This window comes from Puma concolor, chromosome D2 (genome assembly GCF_028749965.1).
Source record: "Puma concolor isolate L17-30 chromosome D2, mPumCon1.1.hap2, whole genome shotgun sequence".
In the NCBI taxonomy this organism is placed as follows: domain Eukaryota; kingdom Metazoa; phylum Chordata; class Mammalia; order Carnivora; family Felidae; genus Puma; species Puma concolor.
Window position 1 is genome coordinate 69,400,839 of NC_141677.1, and position 21,980 is coordinate 69,422,818.

General features: G+C 44.8%; 1 protein-coding gene across 1 annotated transcript; it reads left to right on the plus strand.

The window, feature by feature from the left end:
* Nucleotides 1–18,103: 18,103 nt before the first annotated feature.
* Nucleotides 18,104–21,029, plus strand: ADRA2A (adrenoceptor alpha 2A). The gene has a single exon (XM_086680858.1). It carries the CDS (start codon nt 18,240–18,242, stop codon nt 19,635–19,637), a length of 1,398 nt encoding a protein of 465 aa, XP_086536984.1. The 5' UTR covers nt 18,104–18,239; the 3' UTR covers nt 19,638–21,029.
* The last annotated feature ends 951 nt before the right edge of the window (nt 21,030–21,980 follow it).

Genomic DNA, 21,980 nt, shown 5'->3' on the forward strand with positions numbered 1-21,980 from the left:
TCTGTCTCTCAAAAATGAATAAACGTTAAAAACAAAAGTCAATTGCTAAAAAAAAAAAAAAAAAAAAAAAGCCAATTGCTTTCCTATGTACTAGCAACAAGCAATTGAAATTTGAAATTAAAAACAATACCTTTTAACATTAGCACCCAAATAATGAAATACTTTGGTATAAATCTAACAAAATATGTATAAGATCTACATGGTAAAAAATACAAATCTCTGATGAGAGAAACCGGTAACTGAAAATGGACAGAGATTCTAGCGGGGGGCACCTGGGTGGCTCACTTGGTTAAGCTACCCACTCTTGATTTTGGCTCAGGTCATGATTTTATGGTTTGTGAGATCGAGCCCCCGTGCTGTCAGTGCAGAGCCTGCTTGGAATTCTCTTTCCCCCTCTTTCTCTGGCCCTACCCTGCCTGTGCTCTCTCTTGCAAAATAAACATTTTACAAAACGGGGAGAGATTCTATGTTCATCAGTCAAGATGTCAGTTCTTCCTCAACTTGATCTATAGCGTCAACACAATCCTGATCAAAATGTCATAAAATTATTTTGTGGATATTGACACACTGTAAAATCTATGAGGAATGGCAAAAGACCCAAAATCTCTGACACAATATTGAAGGAGAAAGACAAAGTTGAGGATATACTACCTGATTTCAAGACTTAAATAATGCGGTAATCAAGATTGTGTAGTATTAGTGAAAAAATAGACAAGTGAATGGAACTGAATAGACACCTCAGAAATAGATGCACACAGATATAGTTAATTGATATTTGACAAAGGAGCAAAGACAATTCAATGGAGAAAGGGTAGTCTTTTCAACAAATTCTGTTGGAGCAACCAGATATCCACATGTAAAAGAAAAAAACAGACCTTACACCTTTCACAAAAATTAACTCGAACCATATGCCTAGATGTAAAATACAAAACTATAAAACACATAGATGATAATACAGGAGACAATTTAGATGACCTTGGATCTGGTGTTGTGTTTGTAGATACAATACCAAAGTCATGATCTATGAAGTAAATTCAGATTTCACTAAAATTAAAAAAAATTCTGTTCTGTGAAATACACTGGCAAAAGAATGAGGAGTCACTAACTGGAAGAAAATAGTTGCAGAAGACTTATCCGATAAAGGACTTATCCAAAAAAAAAAAAAAAATTACAAAGAACTCTTAAAATTCAACATTAAAAAACCCAACCTGGGGCGCCTGGGTGGCCTGGTTAAGCCTGTGACTTCAGCTCAGGTCATGATCTCGTGATTTGTGGGTTTGAGCCCCACGTTGGGCTCCGTGCTGACAGTGCAGAGCCTGCTGGGGATTCTCTCCTCCTCTCTCTCTGCCCCTCCCCCCCTCAAAATAAACTTAAAAATAAAAACCTAACCTCAGTAAAATATGGTCAAGAGATTTAAATACAACTCACCTAAGAAGATAAACATGGTAAATAAATATATCAAAAAAATGTCCAACATCATGTGTCGTTAGGGAATTGCAAATATAAAATAACAAGATACCACTGCACACCTATTAGAATAGCTAAAATCCAAAACCCTGGTAACAAATGGGAGAATGTAGAGCAACAAGAATGCAAAATGGTGCAGACACTTTGGAAGACCATTTGGTAGTTTCTTATAAAACTAGACATACACTTGCAATCATGCTCCTAGGTGTTTACCCAAATGAGTTGAAATTATGGCCACACAAAAACCTGCACTCAGATGTTTGTGGGAGCCGTATTTCTGGCCCAAACTTGGAAGAAAGTCAGATGTCCTCCGGGAGGTGAATGGATAAATTGTGGTACTTCCAGACAACGAAATATTCTGTGCCAAAAATAAATAAGCTATCAAGGCATGAAAAGACATGGAGGAACCCTAAATGCATATTGTTAAGTATGATTCCAGCTATATCACGTTCTGGAAAAGGCAAAACTATTGAGACAGTGAAAAGATCAGTGGTTGCCAAGGGCTTTGTGGGGATGACAAGAAGGAGCATGGAATTTTGAGGAGAGTGAAACTATTCTGTATGATACTATGATGGGGGGGGGATACATGTTATTATACATTTGTATCCGTACAACATACAACCAAGAGTGAACCCTAGTATGAAGTGTGGATTTTGGTGATATGAGATGTCAGTGTTAGTTCATCATTGGTAACAAATGTATCAATGCAGTGCCGTGTTCTGATGGTTAGAAAGGCTGGGGGGGAGGGGGAGGGGATGTACATACAATAGGACTCTACTTTCAGCTCAATTTCGTGAACCTATAACTGCTCTAAAAAAATAAAGTCTAAAAAAAAAAGTGGAGGATCGGAAGAGGACAGAGAGTGCACAAATTACAAATGAGATTCATAATGTTGCATTTAGTTGTAGTTTGGTGATTTGCATTGCTGTATAGCATTTCATCCTGGGGATATACCACAATTTATTTAACCATTATACTGTTGATAGATATTTGAATCGTTTCCAGTTTTGAGTTTTTATGAATATTTTTAAATGTGTCTTTTACTAAACAGATATATACATATCTGTTGAGTATATGCCTAAGAATGGAATTATTATTTATAGACAATACACATGACCAGCTTTAGTAGATACTGCTGAACAATTTTTCAAAGTGGTTGAATTCATGTACACATAAACCAGTATATGGATAAAAATTCCAGTAGCTCCACATTTTGCCTGACAGTATTATTTTTGTCATTTTAGCCATTCTAGTATGTTTATAGTTAGCCTCTCAAATTTTGAGACACCATTTTTTCCTCAGAAATTCGCTAGTTGTTATCTCTTCTGGGGATAAGCCAACTCCTTGCCTTTCCCAAGAAATTAGGACAGTACTCTGATGCCCCAAGTGGCAATAAGCAGCCTCAAGATATCAATTCTTTATGATTTTGCACCATTTGCTCGTGGCTGTGCAGGTGACTTATAAGCCCTAGCACGTGGTCATTGTGTAAGTCTCAGAGTTACCCTTGATAACATGTTAACATTCCCAGATCCTGCATATTGAATTCTGCCATGCTAGCAGTGAGCACGGTTTAGCCCCTCTTTAGCACATTAAAAAAAATCATTTTATATTGCAATCAATACTGTGAAAATCATGCCACTTTTAAAAGTTTCTTTCGTTTGGATATTGTCTATTAAAAGCTAATTAATTGCCTTCACCAAAATTCAGTCTTCAGATGGCCTTTCTGCATTTCTCTAGTATGTCTTTCTTATTTTAAAACGTTCACTACTTTTCCTCACCAGTAATATTCTTCTGGCGCATTACATTCTAACGTTGAGAAAAACAAGAAATACATATGTTGGTGATTGAGGGAAGATGTAAAAAATAGAACACAATGTGGTGAAGTCTCATTGTCAACAAGAGAGGATATTGAGGTGTTGGTGGAAAAGACGTGAGAGTTTGTCTGAGTTGGTCTGGCAAACCTGGCGTTGCTTCTACTGTTTTCCTTTAGATCTCTGGGTTACCTGACACCTACGTTAGTGTTGTCTGAGATTTACTGGAAACTCATTTTCTAGCCAAGTCTCTATGGATAGCTGCTTAGACATTCCAATCTGGTTCTCCAGTGCTCATGCATAGCGCTCCCTAGCATAATGAACTTTGTGCCAAGATCCATGTGAGGGGATGTGAGGACTCTTTCTCGTGCTCTTCCAGAGTTTTAGAAAACAGTGTCCTTAAACATGCATCATTACCAAATCACCTTCCACAAAACATCTTTTTGAGGGGAGGTCTCTTTCTACTCGGTGGCCTCTCTCGTGCTATTGGCAGCCTTTACTTCCCATCCTGTTTACCTCCTGTATGCCACTTACGTATAGGAGACTAGGACATAATTGGCGATATTAGTGATGATACATGTCATTAACCAGCCAAGACTATATGGTAGGCACTCTTTTAAACACTTAATATACATCATGTCATCTAATTCCCACCACAGGAAATAAACTCTATTATTCCCAGCTTACAGATGCTGAAACTGAGGTTCACAGAGGTTAAGTGATATCTGTGTGGGTGCAGAGGAAGAAAGTAGAGAAAGCTGATTCAAGTGCAGGTCTGTCTGTTTCAAAGGTGCCTAGAGTCTTAAATTTCCAGCTTAGATTTAGAAATTTAAGAAATAGACTTATGAGGATCACAGGTAACTTGTCTGTCAGCCGTGTGTGTGTGTGTGTGTGTGCACGTGCACGCCCGTGTGTGTTAAAAGATGCATATGAATATTGTTGCACATAACCTTAGGGGTCAATGTAGATATGGTATGTGAGAATCACTGAAATAAAGAAAACTCAATCACCTCAATCTGAATTAATTCAATGACATTCTCTGTTGCTCTGCCCCTGTCTCAACTTCATTTCTTCATCCCCGAATTAGAGATTTGAATACTCATAGCAGCACCTTCCCCTATATCTGGAAATGGAATTAGCTGGGATAGTGGGTAGGGCTCACAGTCTTTGTTTCTTGGAAGGTCTTTCTGCTATCATAAAGTATATTACAATATTGCAAAAAAAACCAAAGCCCATTGGCAGCCAAAACTTTTAAATAAAAGGGGGTTTTAAACAGAGCAGAAAATACAGCTCGGGTTATGTATCTTATTATATGGCATTTGGTGGGGTCTGATGAGCGTTTGTACTTTGGTCTGGGCTTACGTTTGGACTTTCTTTCAGTCTGGTCGAGAACTTCCAGGTGTGGAGAACGAGGTTGCTTCCTGATTTTGAATTTCCCCACCATCCCGCAGCCCTCAATACCCCTCCCGAGCCTTTCATAAAACTTGCAAGACCAAATGAAACCACACACGACCCACATCCTCAGCACGACTCAAAGAAGACAAATTCGAAAGGCGTTTCCACTTCCAGCTGCTGCTGCAAGCCCGTGAGTGTGGGGAGTAGGGAGTGGGATGTTTAAGAAGCAGAGATAAATGTACCCCAGCAAGAGGAATTTCGACAGTAAATGCCCAAATACTGACTAGAAGTAAAGACTTGATAGGGCACCACATTTGCTACGGGGAAGATGACTTTCCAGAAAGGAAGATCTGTCTGTGCACATTGAAAGGGCCCACTGGGGGGCGCCTGGGTGGCGCAGTCGGTTAAGCGTCCGACTTCAACCAGGTCACGATCTCACGGTCCGTGAGTTCGAGCCCCGCATCAGGCTCTGGGCTGATGGCTCAGATTCTGTTTCCAATTCTGTGTCTCCCTCTCTCTCTCTCTGCCCCTCCCCCGTTCATGCTCTGTCTCTCTCTGTCCCAAAAATAAATAAACGTTGAAAAAAAAATTTTTTTTAAAAAAGAAAGGGCCCACTGGGTACCTGGGAAAATCGACCAGAACAACTGACTCAGAAACTATCGCAAAACTATCAGACTTAAAGATTTAAAAAAACTTCTTGAAGCCTCTGGCCAAAGGATAATTTACAAAGACAAGAGGCTGAGAGACATCAGACTTCTCAAAAACAACATGCAAAGCACAGCAACAGTGAAGCCTCATGACCATCAAGAAATCTAGTGTCAGCCAAGATTATTACATCCAGGAAAGCTGATTTCCAAGTATTAAGCCTACAAGTAGTGTTAGATGTGCAAGATCCTGAGTAATACCACCAATATGGGCCCCTTCTGAAGAATCTCCTAGATGGTGAGAACTATTTAGTCAAAAGATGACTGAAAAAAACAAACACCAACTGAGGATTTGGGATATTTAACTGTAGAGTTGAGATGGAAACAAGGATGGAGTGAGTGTAGAAGAATAATATGGGAGCATCAAATGTTCTAGCCAAGTAGAAAGAATGCAGTCCCCCAAAGGGGAGGAGATGCATATCAACAGCACAGTGAGACATTACCTCATACCCACGGGGATGGCTGTAGTAAAGACAGCTAGTAGTACCCATCGATGAGGATGTGAACAAACAGGAATGCTCAGATTGTTCCAAAATGTGAAACGTAGGCTTCCTAGATGACCCAACAGTTCCACTCCTAGATATATACCCAAGGGAAATGAAAACATTTGTCTTCACAAAAACTTGTACATTAATGTTCATACCGCATTATTAATAATAGCTAAAAGTGGACATAATGAATCATCAACTAATGAATGAATAGAATGTGATGTACCCACAAAATGGAATGATGATTGTATTACAACATGGATGAGCACTGAAAACCTGCTAAATGAAATAAGCCAGCCACAAAAGACCACAAATTATATGATTCCGTCTACATAAATGTCCAGTGCAGGCAAAACTCTAGAGACAGAAAGAACTCATGGTTGGTTGGGGCTGGGAGAAGCGGGGGAAATGGAAAGTGATTGCTAATGGGCATAGGATTTCTTTTTGGAGTTATGAAAATTTCCTAAAATTGATTGTGGGGATGCTTGTGCAGCTCTGTGGATATACTAAAAACCATTGAATTGTGTACTTTAGGTGGAATAGTTGTGTTATGTGAATTATATCTCAGTAAAATTGTTAAAAAGAGGGAGAGAGAGGAAAAGAGAATAAAATAATTGTTGTGTAGATAAGAGTTGAAAGATACCGCTTAAAAGCAACATATCATATAATCAAAGGTTAGTAAGAAAAAAAAAACTAGGGCATTATAAAAAAGTATTAAGACAAAGATAACCACTGGAAGAAAAAGACAAGCCTTCCTACACTTATTTTATTTTACATTTTATTGTATTGTATTGTTTATCTCATCTCATCTCATCTCATCTCATCTCATCTCATCTCATCTCATCTCATCTCATCTCATCTCATCATCTTATGTAAGCTCTACACCCAGCATGGGGCTTGAACTCACGACCCTGATATCAAGAGTTGTATGCTCTACTGACCTAGCCAGTCGGGGCCCTGGCCTTCCCAAATATCTAAAATTTTTAAAAAGCAAGAAAAGATAAAGTAGAGAAAGAAACACAATAAATGTAGTACAGAACTTACAAAATACTATGACAGAGTTGAGACCAAACCTTAACACAATATGCTGTACTCTGTTTACTGTAACTCTTTGGAGATCCACAAACCATTGTAATATCATGTTTTTCATTCCTAACGCAATTTTTGTCTTTTGAGGGGCAATAATCCCTTGTTGAAAATGTATGATATACAAGAATAATAACCAGTTAGTAGATGCAACAGATGGAAAAAAATCCCATTTACATTAGTAAGAAGAAAAATAAAATAAGGGGTGCCTGGGTGGCTTAAGTTGGTTAAGTCCAACTTGATTTTGGCTCAGGTCACGATCTCATGATCTCATGGTCGTGGGATTAAGCCTTGCAATGGGTTCTGTGCTGGGTATGGAGCCTGATTAAGATTCTCTCTATCCCTTTGCCCCTCTCCCCTGCCCTCTCCCTCTCTCTCCTTCTCAAAAAAAAAAAAAAAAAAAAAAAAAGAGTTAAAAAATACAGATACAGATGTATCTATGTATGACAAAAGATACTGCAATTTAACATGTGATACCGATGCATTGTATAGACAGACCAGTGGATTGGTGTAGAAAATTCAGAAATGCCTCACTTGCATATAAAAAACTAGTATGTGCTAAAGGTAGTGTCTCAAATCACTGGGGAAAATATGGTCTTCTAAATAAATGGTGTTGGGACAACCGGGCAGCCATTTGAAAAAGTTAACATTAGATCAGCCCTTCCACCAGAAGCAAGAACGCCCTCCAAATGGATCAGAGATCTAAATGTAAAAATTAAAGCTATACAAGTAAGTAGGAGAAAACATGGGGGTTTCCTTTTTAATTGGGCATAGAGAAACCCTTTCCAACTATGACCACTTTGTCAACATTTGTTGCTGTTTTTTTTGTTGAGCCATTATAGTGGCTGTGAAGTAGTAAATCATTGAGGGTTTGATTTGCATTTCACTAATGACTAATGTTGAAGATCTTTTCTTGTGTTCGTTGGCCATTTGCGTATCTTTGGAGAAATGTCTATTCAAATCATAATCTATTTTAAAGTCTGGTTATTTGTTGTTAAGTTATAAATGTTCTTAAACACTCTAGATACTAGACTCTTATTTTCTTCTGCAAATATTTTCTTCTATTCCGTGAGTTGTATTTCACTTTCTTGATACTGTCCTTTGGAACACAAAAGTTTTCAATTTTTAGAAAGTACAATTTATCTTTTTTTTTTTTTTTTGGTTGCTTATGCTTTAAGTATTGTATCTAAGATACCATTGCCTAATCTAAGGTCACAAAGATTAACACGTATGTTTTCTCCTAAGAGTGTAATAGTTTTAGCTCTTGCATTTAGGTCTTTGATCCATTTTGAGTTATTTTTTTATATAGCATGAGGTAGGTGTTCAAGTTCAATCTTTTGCTTGTGGAAATCCAGTTGTCCCAGCGCCATATTTTGAAAAGACTATTCTTTTCCCCCTTTGATTGTCTCGGCACTGTTGTGGAAAATCAATGTATATAGATGTGTGGGTTTATTTATGGACTTTTGATTCTAGTCCACTGCTTCAATTATTGTCGCTTATAACAAGTTTTGAAGTCAGGAAGTCTGAGTCCTCCAACTTTTTCTTACTTTCCAAGATTGTTTTGGCCGTTCTGGGTCATTTTTATTTCCATGTGAATTTTAGGATCAGTTTATCACCTTCTGCTAAAAAGCCAGTTGTAGTTTTAATAAGGATTGCATTGGATCTGCAGATCATTTTGGTGAGTACTGTCACCTTAATATTTAGTCTCCCAGTATATGAACAGGTTGTCTTTCTGATATGGTCTACCTTGACGAGTATTCCTTGTGTATTAAGAAGAGTATATCTTTTGTTCTAATAATGTCCATTTGATCCAATTGATTGATAGTTTTGTTTAGGACTTCTACATTTGATTATTAAGAGAGGAGTGTGGAGCTTTCAAATTGTAATTGTGGATTTTTCTATTTCTTCTTTCAACTTTATCAGTTTTTGCTTAACGTATTTGAAGTTCTTAAATGTGCATATACATTTAGGATTTTATTTTATTTTTTAAAGTTTATTTGTTTATTTTGAGAGAGAGAGAGAGAGAGAGAGAGAGAGAGGGAGAATCCCAAACAGGCTCCATGCTGTAAGCCCAGAGCCTGACGGGGGCTTTATCTCATCATGAAATCATGATCTGAGCCAAGATCAAGAGTCAGATGCTTAACTGACTGAGCCACCCAGGTGCCCCTACACATTTAGGATTTTAATGTTTTCTTTTGTTTAGGGTTTTAATTTTTTCTTTCTTTCATTTTTTTAAGGCTTTTAATGTTTTCTTGATGTATCTATTGTGTTATCATTACGTAGTATCCTTCTTTATTCTGACAATTTCCCTTGTTCTGAAGCTGACCTTAATATTAATTTAGCTTCTTTAGCTTCATTTTGATTAGTGGTTATATTTGATTAATATTCTTTCTGATTGCATGGTATCTCCTCCAATCTTTTTACTTTTAATTTATCTATGTCATTACATTTAAATTGGGTTTCTTGTAGACAGAATCTAGTTGGGTCTTGTTTTATTTATCCTATCTAATGATCTCTTTTTACTGGGGGGCTTAGACTTTCTCTTTAATGTAATTATTTTTATTGGATTTAGGTTTACATTTTATTATTTGTTTTCTGTTTGTCACCTCAGTTTTTTGGTTCTGTTCCCTTTACTGTCTCTTTTGATTATCCAAATGCTTTTGTTTGTTTTGTTTTAATTTCTCTGTTCTATTTTTTGGTTATAATCCTCGCATTATTTTTCTAGTGGCTGTTCTAGAGATGGCAATATATGTGCCTAATCATTCATAGTCTTCTTAGACTTAATGCTTTACCATTTCAAATAAAATGTAGAAGCCTTACAACTATGTAAATTCTTTTATGTTCCCTCTTTATGTTATAATTGTCATATATATTACAATTACTGGCGTTGAAAGCCCTGTCAGATATTATAATTTTCATTTTAATATCAATAATATTTTTTAAAAAATTTAATGCTTATTTTTGAGAGAGAGAGAGAGAGAGAGAGAGAGCAAGTGGGGAAGGGGCAGAGAGAGAGGGAGACACAGAAACCGAAGCAGGCTCCAGGCTCTGAGCTGTCAGCACAGAGCCTGATGTGGGGCTTAAACCCATGAACTGTGAGATCATGACCCGAGCCAAAGTCAGATGCTTAACTGACTGAGCCATCAAGCACCCCAACATCAATAACATTTTTAAAGAATGTTTGAAGAAAACTAGTCTGTTATTTTTGCCCAAGTGTTGTGGGTTGAATTATGTCCTTCAAGAAAAAAGATGCGGGGGTCCCAACCCTCCAGTACCTCAGACCGTGCCCTTATTTGGAGATAGAGATAGGATCTTTAATAGGCCATCAAGTGAAAATGAGGTCATTTGAGTAGGTCCCAGTCCAGTATGACTAGTATCCTTATCAAAAGGGGAAATTTGGACACACGACACACACAAGGAGATTATCACGTTGAGGATGAAGGAAGAGATCAGGGTGATGCATCTATAAGCCAAGGAGTGCCAAAGATTGCCAGCAAACCACCAAAAGCTGGGCATAGCTCTCTCTCACAGCCCTCAGAAGGAACCAACCTTGCTGACCCCTTGATCTTGGACTTCTAGCCTCCAGAACTGTGAGACAAAACTTTTCTTTTGTTTAAGCCGCTCAGTGGGTAGTGCTTTGTTATGGCAGCCTTAGCAAACTAATACACCAAGTATTTCCTATTCCTGTTATTCTTCTTCCATTCCTTAAGTTCCAGATTGCCTTCTGGTATCATTGCCCTGCAGACCGAGCAACTTCCTCGAGTGTTTTTAGTGATCTATCTTCAAGTTCACTGACTCTTTCTTCTGTTATCACTCTTCTGCTGTTGAGCCTGTAATGGGCCGAGTAGTGTATCCCCCAAAATTCATGTTCATCTAGAACTTCAGAATGTGACCTTATTTGGAAATAGGGTCTTTGGAGATGTAATTAGTTAAGGATCTCAAGATAAAATCTTCCTCGATTTAGGATGGGCTCTACTTTCAATGACTAGTGTTTTTAAAAGAGAAAGTGCAGGGATATTTGGACACAGAGAGGCACAGAGGGAAGAAGGCCACGGGAAGGGGGAGCCAGAGGATGGAGTGATGCTCTCATAAGCCAAGGGGCCACCAAGAGCTGGAAAAGGCAAAGAAGAATCTCCCTAAAGCTTTTGGAGATAATGTGGCCCCGCTGACATGTCATTTCAGACTTCTAGCCTCTAAGACTGTGAGAGAATAACTGTTATTTTAAATCACCTCGTTTGTGGTCATTTGTTTTGGTAGTCCTAGAAGACAAATACAGAGGCCTTCCTGTGAGGTATTTTTTTTCTTTTTAATTCCAGATTGTGTATTCTTTAGCATAAAATTTTACATTTGATCCCTTTTTGTGGTTCCTATTTTTCTGCTGATGACTTCTATCTTTTAATTTATTTCATGAGCAGTTATCTTTACCTCTTGGCACATAGTTGTAACAGCAGCTTTAGGTTATTTATTGGACAATTCTGACATCTCAGGTTAGGCATCTATTCATGATTTTCTTTCCTGATATATACCTGGTCCTTTGTATGTTGAGTAATTTGGGGTTATATCCTGCCCATTATATTACTCTGGGTCCTGTTAAAATCTGTTTTGTTTCTTTTCATAGGAAATCAACCTACTTGGTTTCAGATCACAGGTTTTGTCCCTCCTTCGATGGCCACTGTTTCCAAAATGAAGTGTTTGAAGCCTTTGCCATGCTACCTTCTGTTGGTCACATGCACGACCAGCTCACAGGTGAGCCTGGGTTTATGTCAGCCATATACACGCTTAGAGGATGCCTTCTCCCTTCTCTCTGGGTTTCCCTGCTACTGTCACTTGTGTGCTTCCAGGAAGCCCATTTCTGATTTTTCTGGTTAGAAACATGGCTTTCTCTTGGAGTTTGTGAAATCATTTCCAGGGAACAGTGATAGCCAGACCATCTCTTAAATAGGGTGTGTGTGTGTGTGTGTGTGTGTGTGTGTGTGTTATGTTTAGGCACGATGTCTCCATGGTTTCTTTGAGTAAATGTGAAGGGTGTTTCACCTTACCTACCTAGATTAATGAATGTTAGTTTAAGAGTTATTAACACTGGTGACAGATTATGGCCTTTATACCCAAGGCTCTAGCTCACCTCTTATCCCTGAGAATGAATTCTCATCACTTACCATAACTCATTCAAGGTTTGCTTTTCCTCATGCTTCTGGACAGAACAGGCGAGATAATCACCTGGATGTGGTGGGAAGGGACACTTATCTGTGAGGACTAACCTGGAGGACTGCGAGAGGTGATGATAAGGTTCCGGTGTGTGCACAGCTCTCCACAGTCACATTTTAGTGGAAACACAAACATGTCCTGCAGGGTTAGGCAGCAGCAAGGATCCAGGCAGGAGCCCATCCTTTTTGCGTACCCTGAAAGAAGAACTGATCGTGGCACAATCCTCTCTGCCTGGTCTGGGCCAGGGGCCCTTGCAGGGGCAGAAAGCACCTGGCTTAATCTTCTGGGGATGATGGTGGCATGGGCTAGTACTTTAGAAAAAGAGCTGGGGGCAGTGGTAGCACTTCGCACTTGACTTTGTGGGTTCAGCGGGACCGGTCTGGCAGTTAGTGATGAGACTCATGGAAGGGGGTAAATGAGGTAGCACCCTGTAACAGCACTCTTGTCGCTGATGCTTTTCTTTTGGCGTACGTTCACCTCCAATAACAGTGTGACTCCAAAAGGCTCCAGCCCAGGTGCAAGAGAGCGGAGGAATTAAATAATGGCTCAGAGGGAGCAACAGAATTTTTTTCTAGTGACTGCCCTCCCTCCACCTCCAACGTCAATAACGCAGTGACTTGACGGATGTTTGTAGCTCGCTGTAGCATTTGGTTCCAGCTGTGCACATGGCAAGGGCAGCAGTGGGAACATGGTGTTTCCCGCCTGCTCGTCACGTTCAGATGGGTGAGAACGTGTGTTTAAGTATGGTCTGTGTGCGTGGGTGTGTGGCCTATGTTTGTGTGTCTAAACTTCTATTTGTGAGGATTATATCACAGCCTAGGTGCCCAAGCTAACGAGGCATGTAGTTTTTTTTTGTTTTTTTTGTTTTTTTTTTTTAGTCAAGTCTGAAAGAAAGAAAGAAAGAAAGAACGAATGAACAAGTAAGCTATTAATACTACCTCCTACCCAGTTTCCTCACTCCCTTAGATGAAGTCAACGTACAGTTTTGGTGTTGCCTGACACTTTAATTACAGATGTAAATTCAGGACAAACAGATCATTTAGCTTAAGCAGCTTTCATTTATTGGTAAATTGCCTAGCTGACAGTTATAAATAGAACATCTCTCACTGTTTCCATTTTTTTGTTTTTAGGAGAAAAAAATCTATAGAGAGGTAATAAGAGAGAGAGAGACAGAATATGAGAGAATCCTAAAATGAACCACCCCTATACTGAATCCTATCCCTGAACTAGTTAGGATACCTCAACTAAATCCTGATTTTGGGAAGAAATGCTAGCCACCTTAGGCCCCTTCTTCTGGGCCTTTTATGTCTTGGATAGTATAATCGAAAGTAATACCCATTCATTCACTAATTCTTTCATTCAGTCATCACAGAAACATTTATCAAATATCTATGCCTGTGTGTCTTACATTTTGGTATTACTGGATTCCCCAGGTATTCATTAAAAACACAAGTCCTACTGTAGTCCTGTTGAATCTCCAAGGGGTAGGTCCCAGAAACCTGAGTTTTGGAAAGGCTGTTTTATGTTCTAGGAATGCAAAGGTGAACAGAACAGTCCTTCCCCCTTACTATGCCATCATTCAAGTGAACAGGTGAGCTAGTGCAATAAAAGTTCACCCAAGCCATGGAAGAAATATGCATAGGCGCCCATGAGACAGAGTGGTGACCTCCACCAAGGAGAGGACACAACTTCAGGCTGGCACCATCAGGTAATGCCACGTTGGCCCTCCATCAGTCATGGGGAAATGTTCAGTATTGTGTAGAGTGTGCCTAACGCTTTCTCCAATGCAGTAGCGTCAGGTGTGGAATGAAGGGATGCGTCTGGCCCTCTACTGTCCTGCCCTCGCAGCGACAAGCGGACTAGGAGGACAGGGGTATAGGGAGGATCTGACAGCTCGCCAACGCTTTCATTTCTGATGAGCCTCTTGGAGGTTTCTCTTTGTCAGTGTGGTAGAGGATGGACACCCTCAGAAAGATAGTTAGAAAGCTCACTGGGCTTATAGTCAGGAAACTCCAAGTCCAGATCTGACCCTTACCCTGGGCAATCTACTTAACCTCTTTCAGCCTTGTTTTCTCCATCTGTAAAGTTGGGTAATGTCTACATTGCAGAGTTGTTTTTGGAATTATATAAAAAATATGTAGTACATAAACTGCTCAGCATTGTGCCAGGCAGGGGGTTAGTGCTAATGAAAAGTATTTATTTTTATTAATAGTAGCAATTGCAATGGACCCCCACAGGTGACTCCTTGGCCACGAAAAGTCAACCTCCATATTACAGTGGCTCTCAACCATTCTGCCTCAGATCCCTGAGGACTGTGTCACCCTCCTGGCTGTCCCACCAGGGCAGTGATTTTTAATCTGGGGCACTTCTTTGTAGCTTAGGTTGGCCTCATCAAAGTCCTCAGGTCATTTGGACACTCTCTTCCTGCCCCCCGCTGGGATTTACTGCTTAGAGTAGTGAGTCTTGAGTGTGTGTGTGTTAGCATCTGCCGAGGAACTTTGTTAAAATACACATGCTGCATCCCACCACAGCCCTGATGAATCATAACTTCCCTGGTGGAGCATTGATAAATGTATTTTACATTCCCGGGCAATGCTGATATACAGGCCTGGTTAAGAACTATTATCTTTGTGGATGTCTCTCTGCTTAATGCTGTCTCATTCAGCTAGCACAGCACTAAAAATTCTAGCAAAAAATAATGGTGTCCATGTGGCTTTTCAAAGCTCAGATAGACAGACACCGTGTGTCCAACTAAGGAGGTGATAAGGTGCATGTATAAGAGGAAGAACTTGGCACATGAGGGCCCTGTACACAGCCCTGCCTATGATCATACTAGGTACTTAACAAAAGACAGCCCTTGTTGTTTATTGGTCTCAGAGACCTTAGTTCCTTGAAACACCTGTTTTCATTCTAGTAGAAGACTCTAAACCTAGGAATTGCGGAACTCACTGGCTATTTGGGAAGCATTTAGAAAATGCGACAAGAGGTGTCGTACACAGGCTGGCAGCAGAGATCTAGAAAGGAAAGCACTGTGGCCTCTGTTTTCATTTTCCTTTTTGCTTCTGAAATGAGACAGGGAGAGCATCATATTAGCAGCTGGTGCGGACATGGACAGTGATGGCTGTCCGATAACTCACTCCCCGAGTGTGAACAACACCGTGAGCCCCAGACTGCCTTAGGCTTTGCTTTTGTCTTTCTTATCATTCATACTTGAAGTCAGGGGCTCCTGGTCGCTGTGCAAAAATGAGTATAATCACATTTCCAGCCGAGCTTACTGCAATGCTTCTGCCTCGCCATGAGACTCAGAGCCGAGATTTGAGTAGATGGGAAGTGAGGGACTCAACAGAGGGAGGAAATTCTGTCTTTTCAGCCCACAGAAGAGGGCATTTTTGGCTCCTGAGAATTAAGACTGGTGGAGAAGTTCACCCAACTGGATCAGAGATTGGGAGATAAAGGTACTGAAGTCAAATGAGACATCTGTGAAGTACTTTCAAAAAATAAAGACTTCATGACAATGTATGGCAAGAGCTTCAATAACTATCACTGGTGCAGGCTCTCAACGACGGTTGGGGCTGAACTCCACGCTCAAGGTCCTTAATTTGTCCTTAGCCCCCAGCCAGACCTGCACCCTGCCAGGCAGAGAGGTGATCTGTTTGATCTGGAACTTCCAACTTTGGTGACTACATATTCTGCTTTATCGGGTCCTTAAATAAAGGCAACTTTTCTTTAACTTTTCTGTTAATCTCTCCTGTTAACAGCTCCTATCGCCCTGGGCTTACCCTTAAACTGCCTGCCTATTAGAAAAGTGCAGACAGCACAATACAAGCTGATACTCTAGCAATTGTTAAGATCTATTGTAGGACATCCAGCATGCTGAGAAAAACTAGCCATTCACCTCACTCCATGCTATTCCTATCAGAAACAACGTGGAAAATATTCTCTTCTTTTGGCCAGCACTCCCCTCCTTAACAGAAAGATGATGTGTCTGCATCTGAAATGGGGGCGAGATGGGGTGGAGTATAGCTTTCCTGCCTCTAGAAAGACAAACTCGTTCACAGCAGGCCAGAACTGGTCAATCATTAGGGCAGGGTCCAGGCCTCTCATATTTGCGGGAACAGTGGGCTGTGTCAGTCCAGCATGGAATGCCAGTCCTGGCCTCTGAGCCTGCTAAGCCCTTCCCGGCGTGACTTTACCAGGTGAACTCCCACTCCCGACACACAAGTACATGCTTTAGGAAGATTTCTTCAACGTGGCAAAGTGCACTTTAAAATCTGGGTTCTCCTTTCCCGAGCTCGGACCCAAACTTATCCTGAAATAGGAGAAGGCGCTGTAGGCAAAGACTGCAGAGGCGAAAGAAAGCGCCCGGCATGGCAGCGGTGACGACGAGTTGCCAGCAGGTGTCAGTGCGCCCTCGCTCAGTCGTGGCGCGCGGCCTCCGCCGCCAAGACCCCTCCTCACCGCGTTCTAAGGAGGTGCGGTCCAGACCCGCGACGGCCGGGTGTCCCGCAGACTACTCTGCGGCTAGAACCACAGGTGGCCTCCTCTTCCCCAAGCGGAGCTCCGGACTCGGGCGGGTCCCGCTTCCCGGGGGTGCTTCCCATTCCGCAGCTGGGGTTCGATCCGAACCTGTGCCTGCCTTTCTCACCAGAACCCCACTCGCCTCGCCGCCAGGAGCACTTGCGGTCGAGGGTGGCCTGGCCCAGGACCAGCGTGCTACGGATGCTACTTGTACCCGTGGCGGCTTCTCCCGATTCGGGCCCGGGTCCCCAACTCTCTTTCCTCCCAGGACCCAGCTGGATGGGGAGCACTCCCGGGTTCCCGCTGCTTTCTGTTCCGCGGGCCCGGAGCTGCGCGGCCAATTCCCAGCAGGGGCCGCTTCCACTCCCGGGGCACGCTCTTTAAACCCCTCGCTCACGGTACCCGCCTCTCCAAAGCGCCCGTCCCGCCAGGGGGGCAAGCGCTCCTCAAGGTCCCGCGCGGGGCGCGGGCGCTAGACCCGCGGAGGGGAGGCGCAAGGGGCGGGGGAGGGTCGGTTTCCCACGTGGGGGCTGACGCCGGCTGCTCGGCAACGCTGGCTTGATCCTGGGGCTATAAAACCAGTCCACGGTGAGCGCGGCGGAGCAGCAGAGGCTCTGGCTTCGGTGCAGACGCCCAGCAGCCGGAGCGTTGCCGCCCGGCCACCCCCAGCAGCTTCTCCCCCTAGCCCCGCGTTCCTGCCCCAACTCACGGTGCCCTCGGACCCCGGCCCGTCCGGCTGGGCTGCGGCCAGCGCCCGCAGCTCGCCGGGCCAACGCCCAGAAGACCCTCTGCCTCGGCCACGGCTCCCGGCGGGCCGGTCGCCCACCTGCCCCGGCCCACCTGAGGACGGGGGCGTCTTCATGCGGCCCGCACAGCGCTCTCCCCGCCGCCGTCGCCGCCCCAGAGCTCCGCGCGCTGCGACCCAGCCCCAGCTGGGCACGCAACTTTGGAAGTCCGGCGGCGCTCCGAGAGGCGGTAGAGTCCGCACGCTGGCCCCAGCCCGGGCCCGGCCGGCACCGCCGCGTCTGGGGGAAGCGGGAGAGTCGGTATTCGCTTCGGGGATGTAAGAAGACAGGCACGAGACCCCAGGCCCGCGTCAGCGCCCTTCGGCTGCCTCCCGGGGTGGGGGCGGGCCCCGCACACGGTAAGACCTCTTGCTTTCGCTCGGGCTCAAGAGTCAAGACATAGATATATTTTTAAAAATTTCCGTCATCCTTCCAAGTCATCAGGCCGCCGATGGTTTTTGTTCTCCCTTCCTGAAGGATCTCTCTCCCTTTCCCCATTGGCTCGACCTACTCTCTCCCGCCGCTTAGAAATAAAACTTGTGCTGAGCTGGGAAAGAGAAGGCGCCCACCACGAGCGCCGCAAGCGCAGGCCGGGCGCCGTTCGCGGGAGCCGGGCCCATGGGCTGCTAGCGGCTCTCCAGCTCCGGCCGGCGTCCCTGCGGTCCCCTCCCCATGTGAGGCGCGTAAGGGCGAGCGGGGCGAGGGAGGAAGAGGAGGACCCACGGGCGCTGGGCCGGAAGGCAACTGGCAGCAGGCCCAGGCAAGCGGGCATCCGCGTTCATGTTCCGCCAGGAGCAGCCGCTGGCCGAGGGCAGCTTCGCGCCCATGGGCTCCCTGCAGCTGGACGCGGGCAACGCGAGCTGGAATGGGACCGAGACGCCGGGGGGCGGCGCCCGGGCCACCCCTTACTCCCTGCAGGTGACGCTGACTCTGGTGTGCCTGGCCGGCCTGCTCATGCTGCTCACGGTGTTCGGCAACGTGCTGGTCATCATCGCGGTGTTCACGAGCCGCGCACTTAAGGCGCCCCAGAACCTCTTTCTGGTGTCTCTGGCCTCGGCCGACATCCTGGTGGCCACGCTAGTCATCCCTTTCTCGCTGGCCAACGAGGTCATGGGCTACTGGTATTTCGGCAAGGCGTGGTGTGAGATCTACCTGGCGCTCGACGTGCTCTTCTGCACCTCGTCCATCGTGCACCTGTGCGCCATCAGCCTGGATCGCTACTGGTCCATCACGCAAGCCATCGAGTATAACCTGAAGCGCACGCCGCGCCGCATCAAGGCCATCATCGTCACCGTGTGGGTCATCTCGGCCGTCATCTCCTTCCCGCCGCTCATCTCCATCGAGAAGAAGGGCGGCGGCGGCGGCCAGCAGCCGACCGAGCCGCGCTGCGAGATCAACGACCAGAAGTGGTACGTAATCTCGTCGTGCATCGGCTCCTTCTTCGCGCCCTGCCTCATCATGATCCTGGTCTACGTGCGCATCTACCAGATTGCCAAGCGCCGCACCCGCGTGCCGCCCAGCCGCCGGGGTCCGGACGCCGCCGCCGCGCCGCCGGGGGGAGCCGAGCGCAGGCCCAACGGCCTGGGCCCGGAGCGCGGCGTGGGCCCCGTGGGCGCCGAGGCCGAGCCGCTGCCCGCCCAGCTCAACGGTGCCCCCGGGGAGCCCGCGCCCGCAGGGCCACGCGACGCTGACGCTCTGGACTTGGAGGAGAGCTCGTCCTCCGAGCACGCCGAGCGGCCCCCGGGGCCCCGCAGGTCCGAGCGCGGCCCCCGGGCCAAGGGCAAGCCCCGGGCGAGCCAGGTAAAGCCCGGGGACAGCCTGCCCCGGCGTGGGCCGGGGGCAACGGGGCCCGGCGCGTCGGCGGCGGGGCCCGGGGAGGAGCGCGGCGGGGGCGCCAAGGCGTCGCGCTGGCGCGGGCGGCAGAACCGCGAAAAGCGCTTCACGTTCGTGCTGGCCGTGGTCATCGGCGTGTTCGTGGTGTGCTGGTTCCCCTTCTTTTTCACTTACACGCTTACGGCAGTGGGCTGCTCCGTGCCGCGCACGCTTTTCAAGTTCTTCTTCTGGTTCGGCTACTGCAACAGCTCCCTGAACCCGGTCATCTACACCATCTTCAACCACGACTTCCGCCGCGCCTTCAAGAAGATCCTCTGTCGGGGGGACAGGAAACGGATCGTGTGAGCGCCGGGTCCGCGACCCGCCAACAGACTGGCGCCCACTGCAGTCAGCGGGGACCGAGGGGAGCGTCTATATAGCCCAGCACACTGAAACCCGGGTCCTGCCTGCTCCGTGTTTCCTGGCCCGGCCTTGCTCCGTGGCCTCTGTTCTTCCCTCTCAGGGAAAAGGCTGAGAGGGTCACCGGCTCCCCCCAGTTGTTGTTAGGGCCGCTTGTGACTTGGACCGATCTTCCTGGGTTCTTGGGCCCTCCCTAATCAGTATTGTTCCCTAAAGGTATTTTCACCTCCCCTGAGTCCAGTTCTCAATGCCGATCAGAGCAAGCAAACATTGGGCCCCAGAGGGTACTGCTCACAAAGGATTAATGGATGGGGTTACCCAGCCCTGGCTAATTGCTCTCCCCCTTATTCTAACTCTGTTTTTAAACAAATGCTCAGGGCAGCCCTGCCCATCCCCCTATCCCCCACTGTAAATACTATTTTTGATAGTACACGCTAGGATCCCCAATGTCTGGGCTTTTGATGCTGTTGGAGATGCCCTTGAGGCTGATACATTGTCTTTGGTTCAGGCCAACCCCCTTTGTAATGCAAGTCGTTTTCCGGTGTCATTACCTCCTGTGTCCTTTTCACCAGCAACTGGTGACTGTCCCTTGGGCCTGGACCTGCTTTGAGATATCCTGAGGGGGAAAAGATTTCTGTCCATTTTTTTCCTGTGCCTAACAGCATAATTGCCTTTTCCTATGTAAATACTACAAGGAAGGACCAAGACAGAAGTAAAGGAACCTTTCTGCCGTGCAGCAGCCCTGTGTATAAAGCCATTATCCTCTGATGCACCCTTCACCCCAGCAACTCACTTTAAAAGTATCTCTTTCCTGTGTCCCTCCCTCCCTCTTTCCTTCCTTCCCTCCTCTCTCCAGGGCCACTGCTTGAAGAATATGTATGTTTCTATCTTGTATGTTTCTGCACCTGCCCCTCCCTCCCCAAAAGTGCTGACTGCAAGAAATCTTTTGGCTGCTGTTTTTAGACGGAGGAGTGGAAATTATGTGGAAGAAGCAAACCTGATACAATTTGCCCAAGGTAAACAGTTTGAGAAGACAAATGAGCCTGCCAAACTGTACAGTTCCTGCCCCAAGAGCTCTTAGGTATCAAAGTGTTGTCCTTTCCCCCCTGCTTTTCTGGTTGAGATCATGTCATTGATGAACTCCCCAAATCAAGGGAGAAGGGCAGAGACCTCGTGTTTACATCTGAGTTTCTACGTGTTTTAGACAGAGACTCTCTAAGGCCTGCGCTCTTATTTCACTAAAGACAAACTAATGTCAGCACATGTTGCTAATGATGGTGAATTTTTTTTAATAAAAAGTTTACAGATCAAATGTGAAATAAATATGAATTAAATGGTTCTGTTTGTTATCTGAGTTTCGAAAGCTTTGAGACTCTGGGAACATCTGATTATATATATATATATATATATATATATATATACACACACACACATACATATATATGTATGTATATATATAAATTAAATAGTACATTACATTATAAAACACTTTTGAAAGTGCCAGCAATAACAAGGATACCATTTACTAAGTGTTTCTTATGTCCTGGGCACTATGATGAGCCCATCATGGGCTCTGCTTCATTTACTCTCCCCGCAAAACCTATGAGGTAGATACTATTTTTATCTCCATTTTACAGGTGAAGAAACTGAGTCTCAGAGTGCAAGTGCTTTGCTCAAGGTTAACAAGTGGTGGAGATGCATCATACCCGGCTTTATCAGGTTCCAGGGTCTGTACTCTTAACCTCAGAGCCTTGCCAAAATTACATTGACACTATAGAATGCTCCCAGCAGTGAAGTCTCTACCTAAAGTGTGCTATATACACAAAGTATGGGATGTAGCCCAAGTGTGTGGATACACACAAAATGTTACATACTGCAAAGTGTCTGTATGCCCTAAAGTGTGTATATACCTCAAAGCATGGGTATACCTTAAAGTGTGGAATATACTTCAAAATGTATATCACACCTTACAGTGTGATAATATGCAACATGTGGGCCCTCTGTGTATGGCCCAGAGTGTGGCATGTGCACAAAGTGTAGTATAAACACCGAAAAAAAACCCCATATATTGGTTGGTGGCTTGAACTGTCTCTGGCCAAAGGCACGGATCTTTCCTATTGTGTTTCTGTAGTATTGAGTTCCACTCTGCTGTCTAGGAGGGCTTAAGATCCTCACCCTACGGTTCTGGTTATGTGACTTTGAAGCTGGAAGGGCTTTTAGAGATTCAGGAACCCAATCCCTCGTCTTCAAAGAGGAAGTGACTTGCTCAGGGTCTCACAGTTCTGGGTG